At 41.8% G+C, this 14,977-nt stretch overlaps 1 protein-coding gene across 4 annotated transcripts in view; it reads right to left on the bottom strand.

Annotated features, from left to right (window-relative positions):
- TEX264 (testis expressed 264, ER-phagy receptor) overlaps positions 1–14,977 on the bottom strand; it is a 177,775-nt gene that overhangs the window by 162,113 nt on the left and 685 nt on the right. Inside the window, exons 1-2 of one of the 4 annotated variants that reach the window (XM_063121121.1) lie at positions 13,696–13,788; positions 9,767–10,055 (exon numbers count right to left, since the gene is read on the bottom strand). In XM_063121121.1, the coding sequence (XP_062977191.1) occupies positions 9,767–10,024 (258 nt within the window). In that variant the 5' untranslated portion in view covers positions 10,025–10,055; positions 13,696–13,788. Of the gene's footprint in view, positions 1–9,766; positions 10,056–13,695; positions 13,789–14,977 lie in introns of those variants that run through there. The other 3 variants (XM_063121120.1, XM_063121117.1, XM_063121118.1) reach the window with 3 other exon arrangements.

The raw sequence follows: 14,977 nt of genomic DNA, 5'->3' as shown, positions 1-14,977 counted from the left end.
GGAATAACTCTGCTTGCTATCTACTGAAGTAATCCATGGCTTGTGCAACCTTAACTGGTGAGCTTCCACAACAGAAGCCCCCCAAGAACAAGAGTCTTGATGCACAGATTAGAAGAGGATTTTCATGTCTGAGTCTTTCCAGCAGCTCCACCCACATCAAGCAGTCGCTGGGTATGTGAGTGTGCATGGTTAGAAATAAAGAGGCCACAACAAAACGTAACGCAGATGGCTAATGATAGGGTTCCACTTGGTGATCTCAGACTGTGGAAAGTCTCCCTTGCTCACGCGCTCGCCTCCACCCTGCCCTCTAGAATCAATCCAGGCAGCCTATGCAGTCACTTTTTCCTAGCAACCCCACAGGCACATGAACACATATACATAAAGAGAAAGCAGAAGCCACTTTTGTCCTTCCAGCCAGTCTTCTTCATGTGACTCACAATTCACCTTCAAAATAAAACAGAACAATTTATACCAAGATTCCTGTGCAGAGCCACAGCTTACTTTTTTTAGCTTGCTGGGCAGACTCGCTTTCCCTTTCATGCCCAACAAGGCAGGCTATCAGTCAATTACTCAGCTGGAACAACACAAGGCAGCCAGAGGAGTAACCGACAGAAGCCGTATGGCTCCACTTTTCCAAGGCTGTAGAAGTAGACCCTGATAAAGTGACTCAGTCTGGCTTGCCTTTCCATGTCTGTTGGCTGTGGCCATTGTGGTGCTCAGTTTCAGTTAAAGCATTCCACGTTAACTGCGTAAGAGCCAAGGCATACTGGAAGTGGACTCTGCCACACATTTGAAACTCTCTGTCTAGCAGTTACAATGGGAGGCTGGGAGGAAGTTTTCCTGGGCTCCATTGGCTCAGTGTATGAGCAACAGTCATTCTGCATTGCTTCCTTGTGACTTGGTTTCTCCTACTGTAAAATGAATGCCTATTTCAGAAGATGCAATTAGCAGGACCCAGGTATCCAAAATCACCAATCTCCTGTTGTCCCAAGCTTTCTTAAATCCCCTTTAGTCTGTTTTGGCCCAATCTTGGAATGTAAATTTTATTTTATTTTTGTATTTATTACATTTTTATACCGCCGAATAAAATAGCCGAAGCTCTCTGGGCAGTTCACAAAAAATGCATGACACAGACATGGCATTTCTGCATTAACTGAGACAGAGTTGTCCTACTGAAAGATAATGAGGCTACTTTCCAGTTGCACCCAAATGGAATTCAATGTTACTTGCTAGGTTTTATCAAAACCTAGATCAGGAAGCAAAACCCACACATCCTAATTCAGGGGTGCAAAATCACTTTCAGCCATTTTGGAGACACTCTTGGAAGCTATTTTCCAATGGTGTGCATGGCTGAAAGCAAAAGGATAGGGCCACAAATACCAACATATTAGCTTAAAGCTCTTACTGTCAGTAACTAAGCCTTAGCAGAGGCATTTCAATCTTTTAGGACTGGGAAAAAACTGCACAAAGCCAGGGAACAACTACACAATTGGTGGTTGAAGAAAAGGATGGAGCCAGGGGAAGGACACATAGCTTTCTGTGGACCCCTGGAGGGCCTGATGGATACCTCCAGGAAGCCAGGTTTGGCCCTCGGGCCTGAGGTTCTACACCAGCTACTTCTGAAGACTCTTGAAGGGGATGTGGCAAAAGAGACACTGGGCTACTGCAGCCAGACACAGGTGAAGTTCTTCAATAAATCACAGTCCAAAACATCACTTTTTATTAGAAACCACAAAAAGTCATCTCTAAAATGCCATCAAGATCAGCAGGACACAGTACAAGGGAAATATGAATGCATTGACCAATTAAAGTAATGAACCCTATTTTTTTACAAGCTGGCTATGCGTGTTACATGCACTCCTAGAATAAGCCATCCCTTGCAACACGAGCCAACTTACTGAAACACCAACTGCCTTGATGGCCTTTTCATTATCAGAAATCTCCAATGCCTTAACAAATGAGGAATAACTATGCCCCAGTTCGTCAGATTATTGTTGAGAATACATTCAATTAAGACAGCAATAGCACTTCTGAGAATCAGTTTGATATACTGCTGGACTGTAATATTGAAATTGCACCTAGCTCAAAAACCCAACTCAGCAGATGGCCCTGGACAAGTCATGGACCAATCTGTACAATGGAAATAACTGTCACCTTCTTGGACTGTTTTGTCTAAAATGCTTGCAAATAGGATGCACTATCATTATAAATAATCAGGAAGCCTGTTATCCAAGGAAAAATCTTAGTTCTATTTAATCTAATGAGAATCATCCCCACAGTGCAGCCTTGCTGTCATTTGCAATAGAATGCAAAAGAGGAAGACCTTTGTCTGCTGCTCAAAGGACTTGGCGTGGCCCCATCCCTAGGGACACCCTCCCTGCAAATCTACAGAAATAGAAACAGCTGAAGACAGCTGCACTTTAAACCATAGGGCTGCAAATCTTGTAAATCTAGATCTTGTAAATCAGAGTATCCTAGAAGTGGGCTCTCTCCCACTCATCAGGAGGACATGAACCATCAAAAACACCCACGATGAAATGAAATCTAGAGGGCAAATCTGCAGTAAGAATAATCCTACAAATCGCAGTTTGTTGAAGGTGTTTAAAATGCTCTGCTAGAAATCCTAACCCTCTTCACTGCAATACAGATCCCTGGGGAGACACAATTACTATTAAACTAGTTTAAGTCTTTAATCTTGAGGTACACTCAGAAAAAGAGCCTAAGAATACCGACTAGCTCCCATAATGGCTGTATGGCTCTACAGCTTCATACTGACCAGGTTCGCTTGACACAACCCATGCTGGGTTGTTACCCTTGTTTGTTTCAAGATGGCTTCTTCTGATGTCTGAACCCAATGCAGTTTCCTCAGTGTAGTTTGTTAACCATGCATAAGCCACCCTAGCAATCATGGCTTGTTGTTGGGTTGTTCAGGGTGGTTTGTTTTCAAGCTTGTCATGATGTATAAACCCAGCAGAGTGGCTTACACGTGTCTTGTTGGAAAGGTCTATAGAGCTGCCTGGCAAGAGCAGCGAAAAACCCATTTGCTCCTTGCAATATTGCAAGTGCCACCTCCTTCCTCTTTCCTCCCTTGACATCTGCCCCCCACCCCGATACATCACCTCCTTAGACAGTGACACCCTTTCCCTCACCCTCAGGGAGATTTGTATATTGAACGTTTTTTCCCACGTTTGGGTGGAAAATATAACTTTTTTATTTAACTTTTGGGGAGGTTTGCACAAATTTAGATACTACTGCGCTTATTTTCAGTAACTACTGCACTTTAGCAAATTTGCACAAATATCCCTCAAAGTTTTACATAAAAAAAGTTTGGATATGTGCAAAACTCACTGAAGATGCAAAAAAAAATCTATAAAATAAACTCTACTACACTAATGAGCACATTTGTGCTCATTAGCAGAATAGTGGAGCAGACTGCTGAGGTTGTGCCGCAAAGGCCCATGAAATATGTACTGGGAGCAGGCGAGAAGACTCAGTGGGAAAGAAGCCCCAGCAAGCCCCAGAGCGCCTGATCATCTGTTAGGAGTAAGCTGAGTTAGTGAGTGAACAACCAATCCACCATGGCTTCTTTTCAGGGTGGCTTATTGTGACATGCAAAATTACCTATAGTGGCCCAATTTGTATGTCATGAGAAGTACCATGGATGAATTGCCTAAAACAGCCCATGGGTTCTAAGTGATTGTCAACCACCTCAACATCCCACCCTCACAGGGTTCACACGTAACAACAAGTTACAGTGGACCCCCACCACAGCTGAAATATTCAAGATGGCAGCCACCACTGCAATGAAAAGACCCATGAGGAAATTCATCCAGGGGGGCTTCTCATTACATGCAAACTAGGCCTATGTGTCCATGAATGCTTTGGATAGAATGCATCCCTCACTATCAAAGCAAATTTCTGAAAAGGGGGAAGTGAAGAAATCCACAATAATATAACACTCTGAAGGTATGTTAACACTTCACAAATAACTGTCACCAAATCCTTATTCTTATATCCCGAGATGTTCAATAAAGTGAAGCTCACACACTGCTTAATTAGAATGCACAGGATAGAAAACATCAATGGTAGAGCATCAACACCAATAATCTCAGAACATTCCACTAGAAACAAATCTAGTGGAAAATCTGGTACTGTAACTAAAAAAAGGAATGATTTAAATTGGCCCCTGGTTCGCCTGAAGTTGCCCTCCCTTAAAGCCCCACGTCTCTCCTGTTCTTGCTTAAATAACAGCCAAGGCCATAATAAAATGCCATTACATTATTATTATTTCAGATGGCTGTTGAGGGCTATACACACAAGTATATGTACAATAAACAGGGCCACATATTGTCTAAGACTATAGCACAAAGGTGATATGCAGAAGTTCATGCATAAACATCCCAAGATTGTTCTCAAGTTATTTCAGAAATGCATGAATATAGATTAAAAGAGCAAAAAATGACAGTTTTTACCTGAGGTGGGTACACAGACACACCACACACCCTACGATCAAGTATTCCAATAAAAAGTCTACATAATATAGTATTTAAATTACATTATGTGTGCTTTAATTTCCTCCCCCTCAAATACTTGTAGTATAATGGGACAAAAATAATACGGGGTACTTTTTTAGCTTTATTTTATTTGTATTTAGTAAGCATGTTAAATTAGATCACTCTCTAGGCACATCATTTGGCAGGTCATTGGATGAACACAATAACAAGGCTGAGAGATTCTAGTTAGTAAACCCCATTATTTGGCCACAAGTGTCAACAGGCTTACAGAATGACTACTCTGATGCACACTTCAACTGCAAATAAAGGACCATTACAGGGCCCAAATCCAAAAGGTTCACCTGCATCAGTAAATACTTTTGGGTAAGTACTTGAGCTCTGGAGATATACTGGCACTAGCTGATGGCTGAGACAGAACTTAATTATAAAATTTAGCAGTAAGGAGGCAGCGAACATGATTGCATTTGCAAGACAGACTATAGCCAGGGTGAGGTTTATTCCACATGGACTGGAAAATTGAGGAAGAAGAAGCAAATGCCATGTGCAAAACTAGCAAGGGCTGCCCGGATGAGTGACTGTCTTTCAAGTATTTGGAAATCCTTTAAGATAAAGCACAATGTCATTTTACTTCTTGGTTCTTTAACTTACACTGAAGAAATATATTCCAATGAAAGAGAGAGGGGCCAGAGGTAGTTATTCTGTCACAGTGGGCAGAAGAACTACTTTCTCTCACTGTAAGCCTTTGTATCCACAAACAATATGGTTAGTAAGGAAGGTCATTCCATCAGGTGCCTTGGCTCCCTGACTCCTTTCTATATACAGATTATTTTCCCCCCACAAACATGTTTCATCATCTACTCTTGTGCAGGGAATCAAAAAGCTCCACCACTGAGATCACACTATAAAATATAGCCTCTAATAAAGAATGTAGTAACTGAGACAGAATCTGGAGAAAACATACTTAAATGCATGCATGTTTAAGAAAGAAAACCCTAATACTAGTACTCAAGAATAATAAGGAAAACTGCCACTTTTCTAGTGTTTGTTAAATGCTGTTAAACTAGAAGGAGAGAAGCTGACTATTCAGTCACATAGGCTTTCATGTATTCCATCCTCTCCATCTGGAGTTGCACCCAAAAGACCAAGGAAAAGTTTGGGTGCATGGAGAATAAATTCTAAGAAGGCATAATTTGTAATATTGGACAGCAACATCATTACTGATCAGGGCTTGTCTGTTAAGCCTTAGCTTATAACTTCCTGGCTTTGTGGACCTTGAGCCAACTTGACATAATGTTATCTGATTCTAAACCAGTAGGTGTTTTTTATCACTGAATAATATATCAGCTCACCAACCAACAGGTCATTCTCTTTATAAATGGACAACTGATGGCATATTGCTATCCAGATTCACCAATATCATCTAGTACAATCATTTGGAAATAACCATCAAGTCAGATTACTCCTACCTCTTCCAAGGCTGAGTCCATTCCTGTATCCAGCTAGACCAGTAGTGTTGAATCTCAGGCACACAGGCCAAATCTGGGCTGCCTGGGATCCCAATTCAGCCCTCTGGGATTCCCCAAACAGCCATGGTCCCTTCCCCTGGCCCCACACTTTTTTCCCCCTGAAGTTTTTCCCCAGCCAAAAAGTTGAAAGGCCTCTCCTAAGACACAGTTACTGGCAGTAAGAGCTTTAAGTTAAAATATGCTGGTATTGTTGTCAAAAAGGTTCTACACCCCTGAATTAGACAGTGATCTGACCTTTCATAGGACTCTGAGCCACAAGCAGCCAACACTTTGTTTTACAGGAAAGTTTTGCCATTTCATTCAGACCTCACAATTCCATAGAAAATTAAGGGTGATAAAATACACAGTATAACTCTCACATACTTTCAGGTTTGCAGAGTCAGAAAGGTTCAACACAATGGAGAAAAAGAGATAATGTTGTTATACATACAGATTATCAGAGAGTAAAGGCTGCAATTCAACTGGATGGAACAGTCTAACAATCTGTTTGTTACTTTAGCTTTTGAGACCTTAATCATTTTTAGTCGTGTGTTATATACAGCAGAGGGTGAACATTTAAAACTAATTAGATCACAGTCTCCCAGTTAAGAAGAACATTCTCAGTTAATTAACGTTTTGTCCACATTAGAAATCCTCAGAAACACAGGGGATTTTATTATGATTCTGCCAAGGCATCCAAGGCAGTTTTACAGTTTTGAAATGCTAAAAGAAAGAAGTGTCACTGCAAAAAGAATAGAGTTCTCTCAGGCCAACTAAAATTTCTTCAGGAGCTGATGACGTGAGGGCCCTGGCCGGGGCTTTCTCCCTTTCCCTGGGGCCCAGAGGTCTTCATCAGAAGAGTCCAGCTGGATCAGAACGCAGATCCATCTAGTCCAGCATTTGGCTGTCAACAGAGGCCAGCCAAATGCCTCTGGAAAGCTTATAAGCATGGCAAGAAGGCAATGGAATGGCCCTTGCTGTTGTCTGTGCCCAGCAGCTGATATTCGGAGGCAAACTGCATTTGAACATTAGAAAAGCCATGACAAGCTATCCAAATCCTCAACAACAAACAACTAAGCAGTGAAGCATGGAAACCATGCAGTTTGTGAAAAATGTACTTAATCCTGGATGAAACGGATTATCTTGATCCATTTCAATCTGGCTTCAGGCCTGGTTATGGGACAGAAACAGCTTTGGTCACCTTGGTGGATGATCTTCGCCAGGAACTGGACAGGGGGAGTGTGTCCCTGCTGGTTCTTCTGGACCTCTCAGCGGCATTCGATACCATCAACCACGGTATCCCTCTGGGCCGCTTTGCTGGGATGGGACTTGGAGGTACTGTTTTACAGTGGCTCCATTCCTTCGGGTGGACCCAGAAGGTGGTACTGGGGGACTCCTGTTCGACTCCTTGGCCATTGGCCTGTGGAGTCCCTCAGGGCTCTGTTTTGTCCCCCATGCTATTTAACATATACAGGAAACCGTTGGGAGAGGTTATCTGGAGTTGTGGGGTGCGGTTCCACCAGTATGCTGATGACACCCAACTCTACTACTCCTTTCCACCCAATTCCAAGGAAGCAGTTTCTGTGCTAAATCGGTGTCTGTTGGCAGTAATGGATTGTATGAGGGCGAACAAATTGAAGCTTAATCCAGATAAGACAGAGGTGCTCCTGGTCAGTCGAAAGGCAGATCAGGGAATAGGGATTCAACTTGTGCTGGATGGGGTTACACTCCCCCTGAAGACAGAGGTCCGCAGCTTGGGTGTACTTCTAGATTCAGCCCTAAGCCTAGATGCCCAGGTTTCGGCTGTGGCCAGGAGTGCATTTTCACAGTTAAAGCTAGTGCGCCAGCTGCGCCCATTCCTAGAGATGTCGGACCCGGCCACAGTGACACATGCCTTAGTTACATCCTGATTAGATTACTGTAAAGTGCTCTACGTGGGGCTGCCTTTAAGGAGTGTTCGGAAACTCCAGCTGGTTCAAAGAGCTGCAGCCAGATTGTTGACCAGGGCTGGTTACAGGGAGCATACAACTCCCCTGTTAAAACAGCTCCACTGGCTTCCAGTCTGTTTCTGGGCACAATTCAAAGTGCTGGATATGACCTATAAAGCCCTATACGGCTTAGCTCAGGTCCAGGTTATTTGAAAGACTGTATTCTCCCTTATGAGCCTGCCCATGCTTTAAGATCTTCTGGAGAAGCCCTTCTTTCAGTCCCACCATCTTCACATGGGAACATGGGAGAGGGCCTTCTTGATGGCTGCTCCAGTGCTTTGGAACTCTCTTCCCGGGGAAGCTAGACTGGCTCCCTCTTTGATGGGCTTTTCGGAAGCAGGCTAAAACTTGTTTGTTCCAACAGGCCTTTGGAGAGTAATTTGGTCCTCCATCTATGTTAAGACTTATAATTTTGTTGTGTATTTTTAAACTTTTTTTTTTACATCTCTTTTCCTAGGTTTTAAAATGTATGTTTTAAACTTTGTGAGACCGCCTTGAGGCCCAGTATTTGGCAAATGGCGGGATACAAATAAATATAATAATAATAATCTGTAATACTCTAGGCTTTCATAAAATGTGGACCATTTTGACAAGGCTGGTGATGGCACATCAATGAACAGAGGCACAAATCAGTTAAGAGGCATGGGGCAGTAGAGACAGAAAAGGGTTATGGAAGAGCAAAGAACAAAGACATTACAGGAATGAAAGCTCTGCTCTTCAGAAGTGTGAGCCATGCTGAAGACTCCAGTCCAAACATTTCCAATCTGAATATTCTCAGGGTCAGAGACTTGCTTTTCTTAATAAAATGAATACCTCGGTCCTCAGGAAGCTAAATTCTGTGAAAGCTTAAAGGAGGGATGGGCAATCCAGATGTTTTGGCCTACAACTCCCATGATCCCTCATCATTGCTGGTCATTCCAAAATGAATGTAATGTCGCCATGAAGAGCCCCAACAGCGGGCCTTCTCTGTAGCAGCACCCACCCTCTGGAAAACCCTCCTTCATGCAGTTCAGGAGGCAGAAAATGTGACATCTTTTAAACACCTCCTGAAAACACATTTCTTCATCCAGGCTTTCCTTTGACTGTAAGTAAATTAATAATGCCGCTCCATTTTGCTGCTCCTTGAATTGTTTTTATTGTAGTTGGAAGACTATTTTAAATGTTGTGCTTTTAATGTTTTGTTCTTAGTGTTGTGCTTTTTAGTATTGTATTTAATGTAATTTTAATATTTATTGTAAACCACTAAGAGGTTCTATTATATTTAGCAGTATACCAATGTCACAAATAATTAAATAAATAAATCATTGGCTATGCTGGCTACAGTTGATGGGAGTTGTAGGCACCCCCAGCTTAAAGGTTCTACACCATGTAACAAGACCAGTGTACCAAATACAAAAGGCTCCTACACATGGAACTAGCTTGGAAGCCTCGGTGTACATTCCAAAATGGAGAGTGCCAGGATGATGTCAAGCCAGGGCCGGGGAGATCCAAATTCAAATATCCACTCAGCCGAAAAAATCACTGGGAGACCCTGGGCCAGTCATTCTCCTTCAGCTTAATCTACATCACAGGTTGTTGTGACGATAACATGGAGGGAGAGAAAAACTACATACATCGCCTTGAGCATCTGCAAGATTTAAATGTCATAAGTAAATAAAGATCAAACCAATTCAAAAAGACTTCCTCATTGTCCCCAGGTTGTGGTGGATTCACAGTGATGCATTCAAGCCTGACAAACCAAGGTCTCACTGCAACTTACCGTGTGAGGATTGTCATAATAGACAGCAATGGAGCAGAGCTTTGGAGAGATGCTGCAGCTCTCCGTAAACAGCCTTCCATTTTCACCGTAAGGCCCCACCTGGAATTTGTATGCCACAGTGATGTTGCCAATGGGGGGCAAACCAGCACTCACAACCACTTCTGTGAAAAGTCCTGAATAGACAGCAAATCCAAAGAGCGTCAGCAGCAGAAGCACAACCAGTGCTGCGAACAATCCAATCAGCAGCCAGTCCGTCATGACTCCTGGTAGCTCAAACTGCAGGTATGACCTAACAACAAGGGAGGAGGACAAAGATTAGACATTACCATTATAAATGACTTGCTCCCAGAGCTACTCATAGGTTTAGGGTAGGTTCACACACACACACACAAATAAATTCTTTCCTAATAGCTTTAATAAAAGTACTTTAATTTTTAAACCAAATTCAGATGTGGAACTTTAACAAATGAAGCAATTCTGAAAAAAACAATTCCACTTCAGCAACTGTTTGTTCAGTTTGGCAAGGAATAAAAGCCACATCCTGGAGTACACTGCAAAGAGATTAAGCTTGCTACTATTCACCCTGGTGAGATTAGCCAAAGGGCAAAAGCAGCTATAGAAAGGAAATCTGTCCTTGAAAAATGTCACTTAATTTTGTAATAGTATCTTACTGGGGTGGTGGGGAGAATCATGGACTCAATCACGAGCAGCCCAAGATATGGAACTCAGCATTTGTATTTTAAGAATATGTCTTTCCAGTACTCAAGATATTTGATGAAAAGCTCAACATTTTCATAAATACCTTCCACATTGGGGAAGGTCCTCATTTCTGTTAGGACTGTCTTTTCCATTACCCTATAATTTCAGTTTTTTAAAGATCAAACTAGATATTACATGCAAATGCATGTAACCAAACCTTACTGCCATCCCCACCCTGGCAAGGTTGTTTCATGATTTAGCAATCTGGAGGGAGAAGCAGCAGCAATGGAAGAGGGTGAAGGTTCACTTGATCCTTCCCCCACCCACTCATATTAGTAATTAATGTGGTTTTAATTGCATTTCTCGGTACTTTTATGCAAAAGGATCCAAACACTAACTGAAGTATGTGCACAGTTATTAATTGGAACACTTCAGTTTTACAGATTTCCTGCATGGTCCAGAGTGCTAAACCAGCTGCCGATGCCTTTCAGATAACCTGGTCTCAAGCCATTTACGGCCTTAAAGATTAAAACCAACACATTACGTTGGGCCTGGAATGGACTGGGAACCAATGCAGTTGACAAAGCACAGATATAATATAGTCGGACTGCCCAGTTCCAGTTCATAAACAGCCCTGTTTTGCAATTTCTCAACTGCTTTTAAAAGCAGCCCCATGTACAAAGATTGCAAGAGAGCATGGGTAATTATGGCCAAACTATCTCCATCCAAGTAAGGTCACACAGTAGGCATATCAGTAAAAAAAAAAAAAGGGGGGGGGAAGCTGCTTCGAGCCACAAAAGTTACTTGGGTCTCTAATGACAGTGCTGCATCAATGACTGCAAACCTGAATGTTTAGCGCAACGCCATCCATAACAGGCTGAACACATGGGGTATTCTGTTCAGACTTACTGAGTGGTTCCCATCTCTGTGTTTCCCTTGCAATGCCAATGAAGAGCCATTTGTGGGAGTAAAAAGCACTGGGTGAATGATTAATGCCTTCTTTGCACACCAATTCCAACAGCCATTTTTAGACATTTTCTTCTCAACTGAGCTTCAAAGCCATAAGAAAGCCCAGCAGGGAGAAAAATAGTATTAAGTTCAGAAATGCTTTTTTTTGCCAGCATAGTAAGCTTTTGTGATTTTCATTTTAGCTTCCCCACCACAGCAAAATGGTCAATGGAGCCATGCACTAAAATCCAAGTTAGGAGATCTACACTTATCACTTAATGGATTAGAAACCAGGCATAAATTGGATGTGCATCTAAACACACATCTCTATCAGTGTAGATCTTCATTGCATTGCTTTCAGTGGTATATATATTTGGATGCCAGGGCTAAACCTCCCATGAGGGGGGGACGCGATGGTAAGGGGGGGCACACTCTCCCACCTCAGGTGGTAGAAGACCTTGTGCCAACACTATTGGATAAACACCCAAACATATTTCCCATTGAAAAACTATATACTGCAGTAGGGACAGAAAGCATTCCACACTTGCCCAATTTACACCCATAGTTCCAGATGCAGAAATTGCTATGCAGAGGGAAGGTTGTTTCCGCACAGATCTCCTGAGTTGGCACAAGGTAAGAAAGCTTGCAGAGGAGAGGAAGGATAAAATAAGAGGAAATGTCTTCTTTGCCATGCTCCTCATTCTCCCTTTGCAATAAAAAAATAAAAATAAACATAAAAATGGAGGCCACATAAGAGCCCTGCTGAATCAGATCAGAGGATAGCTATATCTAGTCCAGCATCCTGTTTAGTGGCCAGCACTGCCTATATGCTCTGGAAGCCCTGCGGTGGGTGTACAGTGGTGCTGCATCAGTTAAATGATGCAGTAGCTACCTCCCAACCATTGCAGGTCTTTCCCCCAAAGCTGCGATTTTTAAAAGTCAGAGACTTACCCTGACTTTTTCACTGGAGCGAGGTGAATATGGCATATCCGCCATCTAGCCTCGCTCCAGCATCATGGCAGAGGCATTCCCTAGGCGGATGGCAACTGATTGGTCTCCATTCGCCCAGGCAGAGAGCAGGGACCAGGCCCGCAAGCTGAATAGCCACCAGAAAACCCATGCCTTCCCTCTGCATCGGGATTAGAGAAAGCGCAGGGTTTTGTTTAACATGGCAGCAACCCAACGCTGAATAGGCAGCACCCAGATGTCCCAATGGGATGCTAAAATGTAAACAGGATGCTAAATATAAACAACAACAAAAAAGAGTGGCACCACTGTACACACAATTGGTTAATTTTTCTCCCTAGATATATGTGTGCTTATATTATAATTACAAAAGCGGTAGTCCACACTATCAAATTAAGTTTAGGGCTGCAGTCATATTTATGCATACTTCCAAGTAAACATGCTGGAATTGGGCTTAAGTATCATATACAACATTCATTGCTTGTATTTATTCAGTGTCTTTAGTAATTCAGAAACTTTTAAAACTGGCAAAAGGTAAATGTGAAAATATTTAATATTATAGGTAAAAAAATATAGGGGCTTTTCCCTCTTAAGATTGTCTTTTCCCTCAAATAGCAACATGAGTACACAATTCTGATTTATATCACACATTTCAAAAATTCAAGATGGCTTATCTAAGGTTCCTAAGAAATCTCCCATCTAGACACTGCCCAACTCCAGACCTGCTTACCCTCAGCAGGCTTGCTACATCATCCCTAAACCTGGTACCCTCAGATGGTATGGACTACACACCCCAGTATCCCTGATCACTGGCTATTCTAGCTGGAGATGATAAGAGTTATTGTCCAAAATATGTAGAGGGTACCACATTTGGGAAGTCATCTTAACTGCCATATGTTGTCTTTGACAAGAATAGCAGGAATCCGTTTTTTACATAAATAGAATTAGACTGAAGGCAAAATCCCAGTCATTTAAATTGCAGTTTAAATTCCAGTTTGATACTGTATTGTACCATTTGTCACTGCCTAATTAAGGTGGGCATTCCCTTGCATTGATCATGGCTGCAACCCCAGTAATTCTCCATTTGAACCCATGTAGACAGATTTTAATCCTTAATGTTTTAATTTCTAATTCTTAAACCTGAAGTGTGAAAAACTAGGAATAACCAAGAATATATTCCCAAGACACAACACACTCCACACAAATGAAAGAGAGAAATCTTACTCTAAAGAACAGAGACAGACAAGGCTACTATCACCTATGTTGTATGATAAGCAGAAAATGTCACCAAGTAATTAATCACTTCAGTTGCTGACCTTGGCTATTTGGAAGTGAAATCTGCTACAAAATCACATTCATCCTTCCCTCTGCAGAGAACTGCTTCGATTCTCCCAACTGATCTTGTTTATTTCAGCTGCATTCTACTTCCTGGTTCATGTGAACCAGCTTGATGAGATCACAGTGCTCGTGCATGGCTCATAGAGCCAGCATGCAATTTTACAACCATTCCTTAAAGAACCAGTGATGCTTTTACTGAAAACTTTGGAACAGATTTTCTTTTGAAGCAATCCTGCATGTGTGTCATCATGATGCTGTGGAGGAAGGTGACTGAAACATTTACCAGAGAATCTTACATGGAAAAGAGGAGCTTTTGCTCCTTTTAGGCTATCAACTCCACCTACATGAACCATAATCCTCTGTTTGTGACATCTCTAGTGCTAATTGTCATGACACAAACATAATATTACCACTGCAGGTAAAGACTAAACAACCAAAGTGGAATGAACCCATGGGACTAGTACACAATGTGATCAAAACATCAGTACTTGTTAAAACCAGGTTATTAGGAGTTGCTCACCCGGTTTTCCTAGCCAGCACAAACAGGGATTTTCCATTCAAATGTATTCTGTGAAAACCAGTGGTCACTGCATACTCCCAAAACCTGAGCTACTAAACAGCAGGAGAGTTGGAAAGCCATTATTTGAACAGTGTTATATATCAGCTAAATTCTAGCTGCATCTCCTCAAGTTTCAAGCTCACTCAATTATATTGGAAATTTTGCAACAACTTACTCCTCTAATTGTGACTCTTGTAGGGAAGTGAATAACTGAGAATCTAAACTGGTTTTTTTTAAATAAAAGTAAAGTTTTGAGCCTATGTGCTTCCAAAAAAAATAAAAGCTCCACAACAAGAACCTCAGAAAGCAATATTTTTTAAGCAAATTCAAATGTTGAGAGAAGAATACTCAGTTTTATTCATGGTGGAGAGGAAATTCAAATAGTCATGGTTGGCAATCACTGGCAATCCTGGACACACTTACCTGGGAGTAAGCTCCATTGAATAAGTGGGACTAACTTCTGAATAAACATTCTTAAGATTGTACTGCAAGCCTTCAATCTGATGCATACTTCGAAGTAAATATGCAAAAGATGAATTTAGTAGATGCATGAATTCAACTCCTAATTTGACAAACAGGAGGGCATATTAATTTCTTTCAAAATTATTAAGGCTGCTAACTATCTCAGGCAGGAGCGGGGTGGTGGTGTTAAGTTGTTGTGCCTTTAACACTTGTGTGACAATCAAAATTCAGCAGTAAAA

This window comes from Elgaria multicarinata, chromosome 3, assembly GCF_023053635.1.
Source record: "Elgaria multicarinata webbii isolate HBS135686 ecotype San Diego chromosome 3, rElgMul1.1.pri, whole genome shotgun sequence".
Taxonomy (NCBI): Eukaryota; Metazoa; Chordata; class Lepidosauria; order Squamata; family Anguidae; genus Elgaria; species Elgaria multicarinata.
Note: the sequence above shows the minus strand (reverse complement) of the source record. Positions and strands in the feature narration are given on the sequence as shown.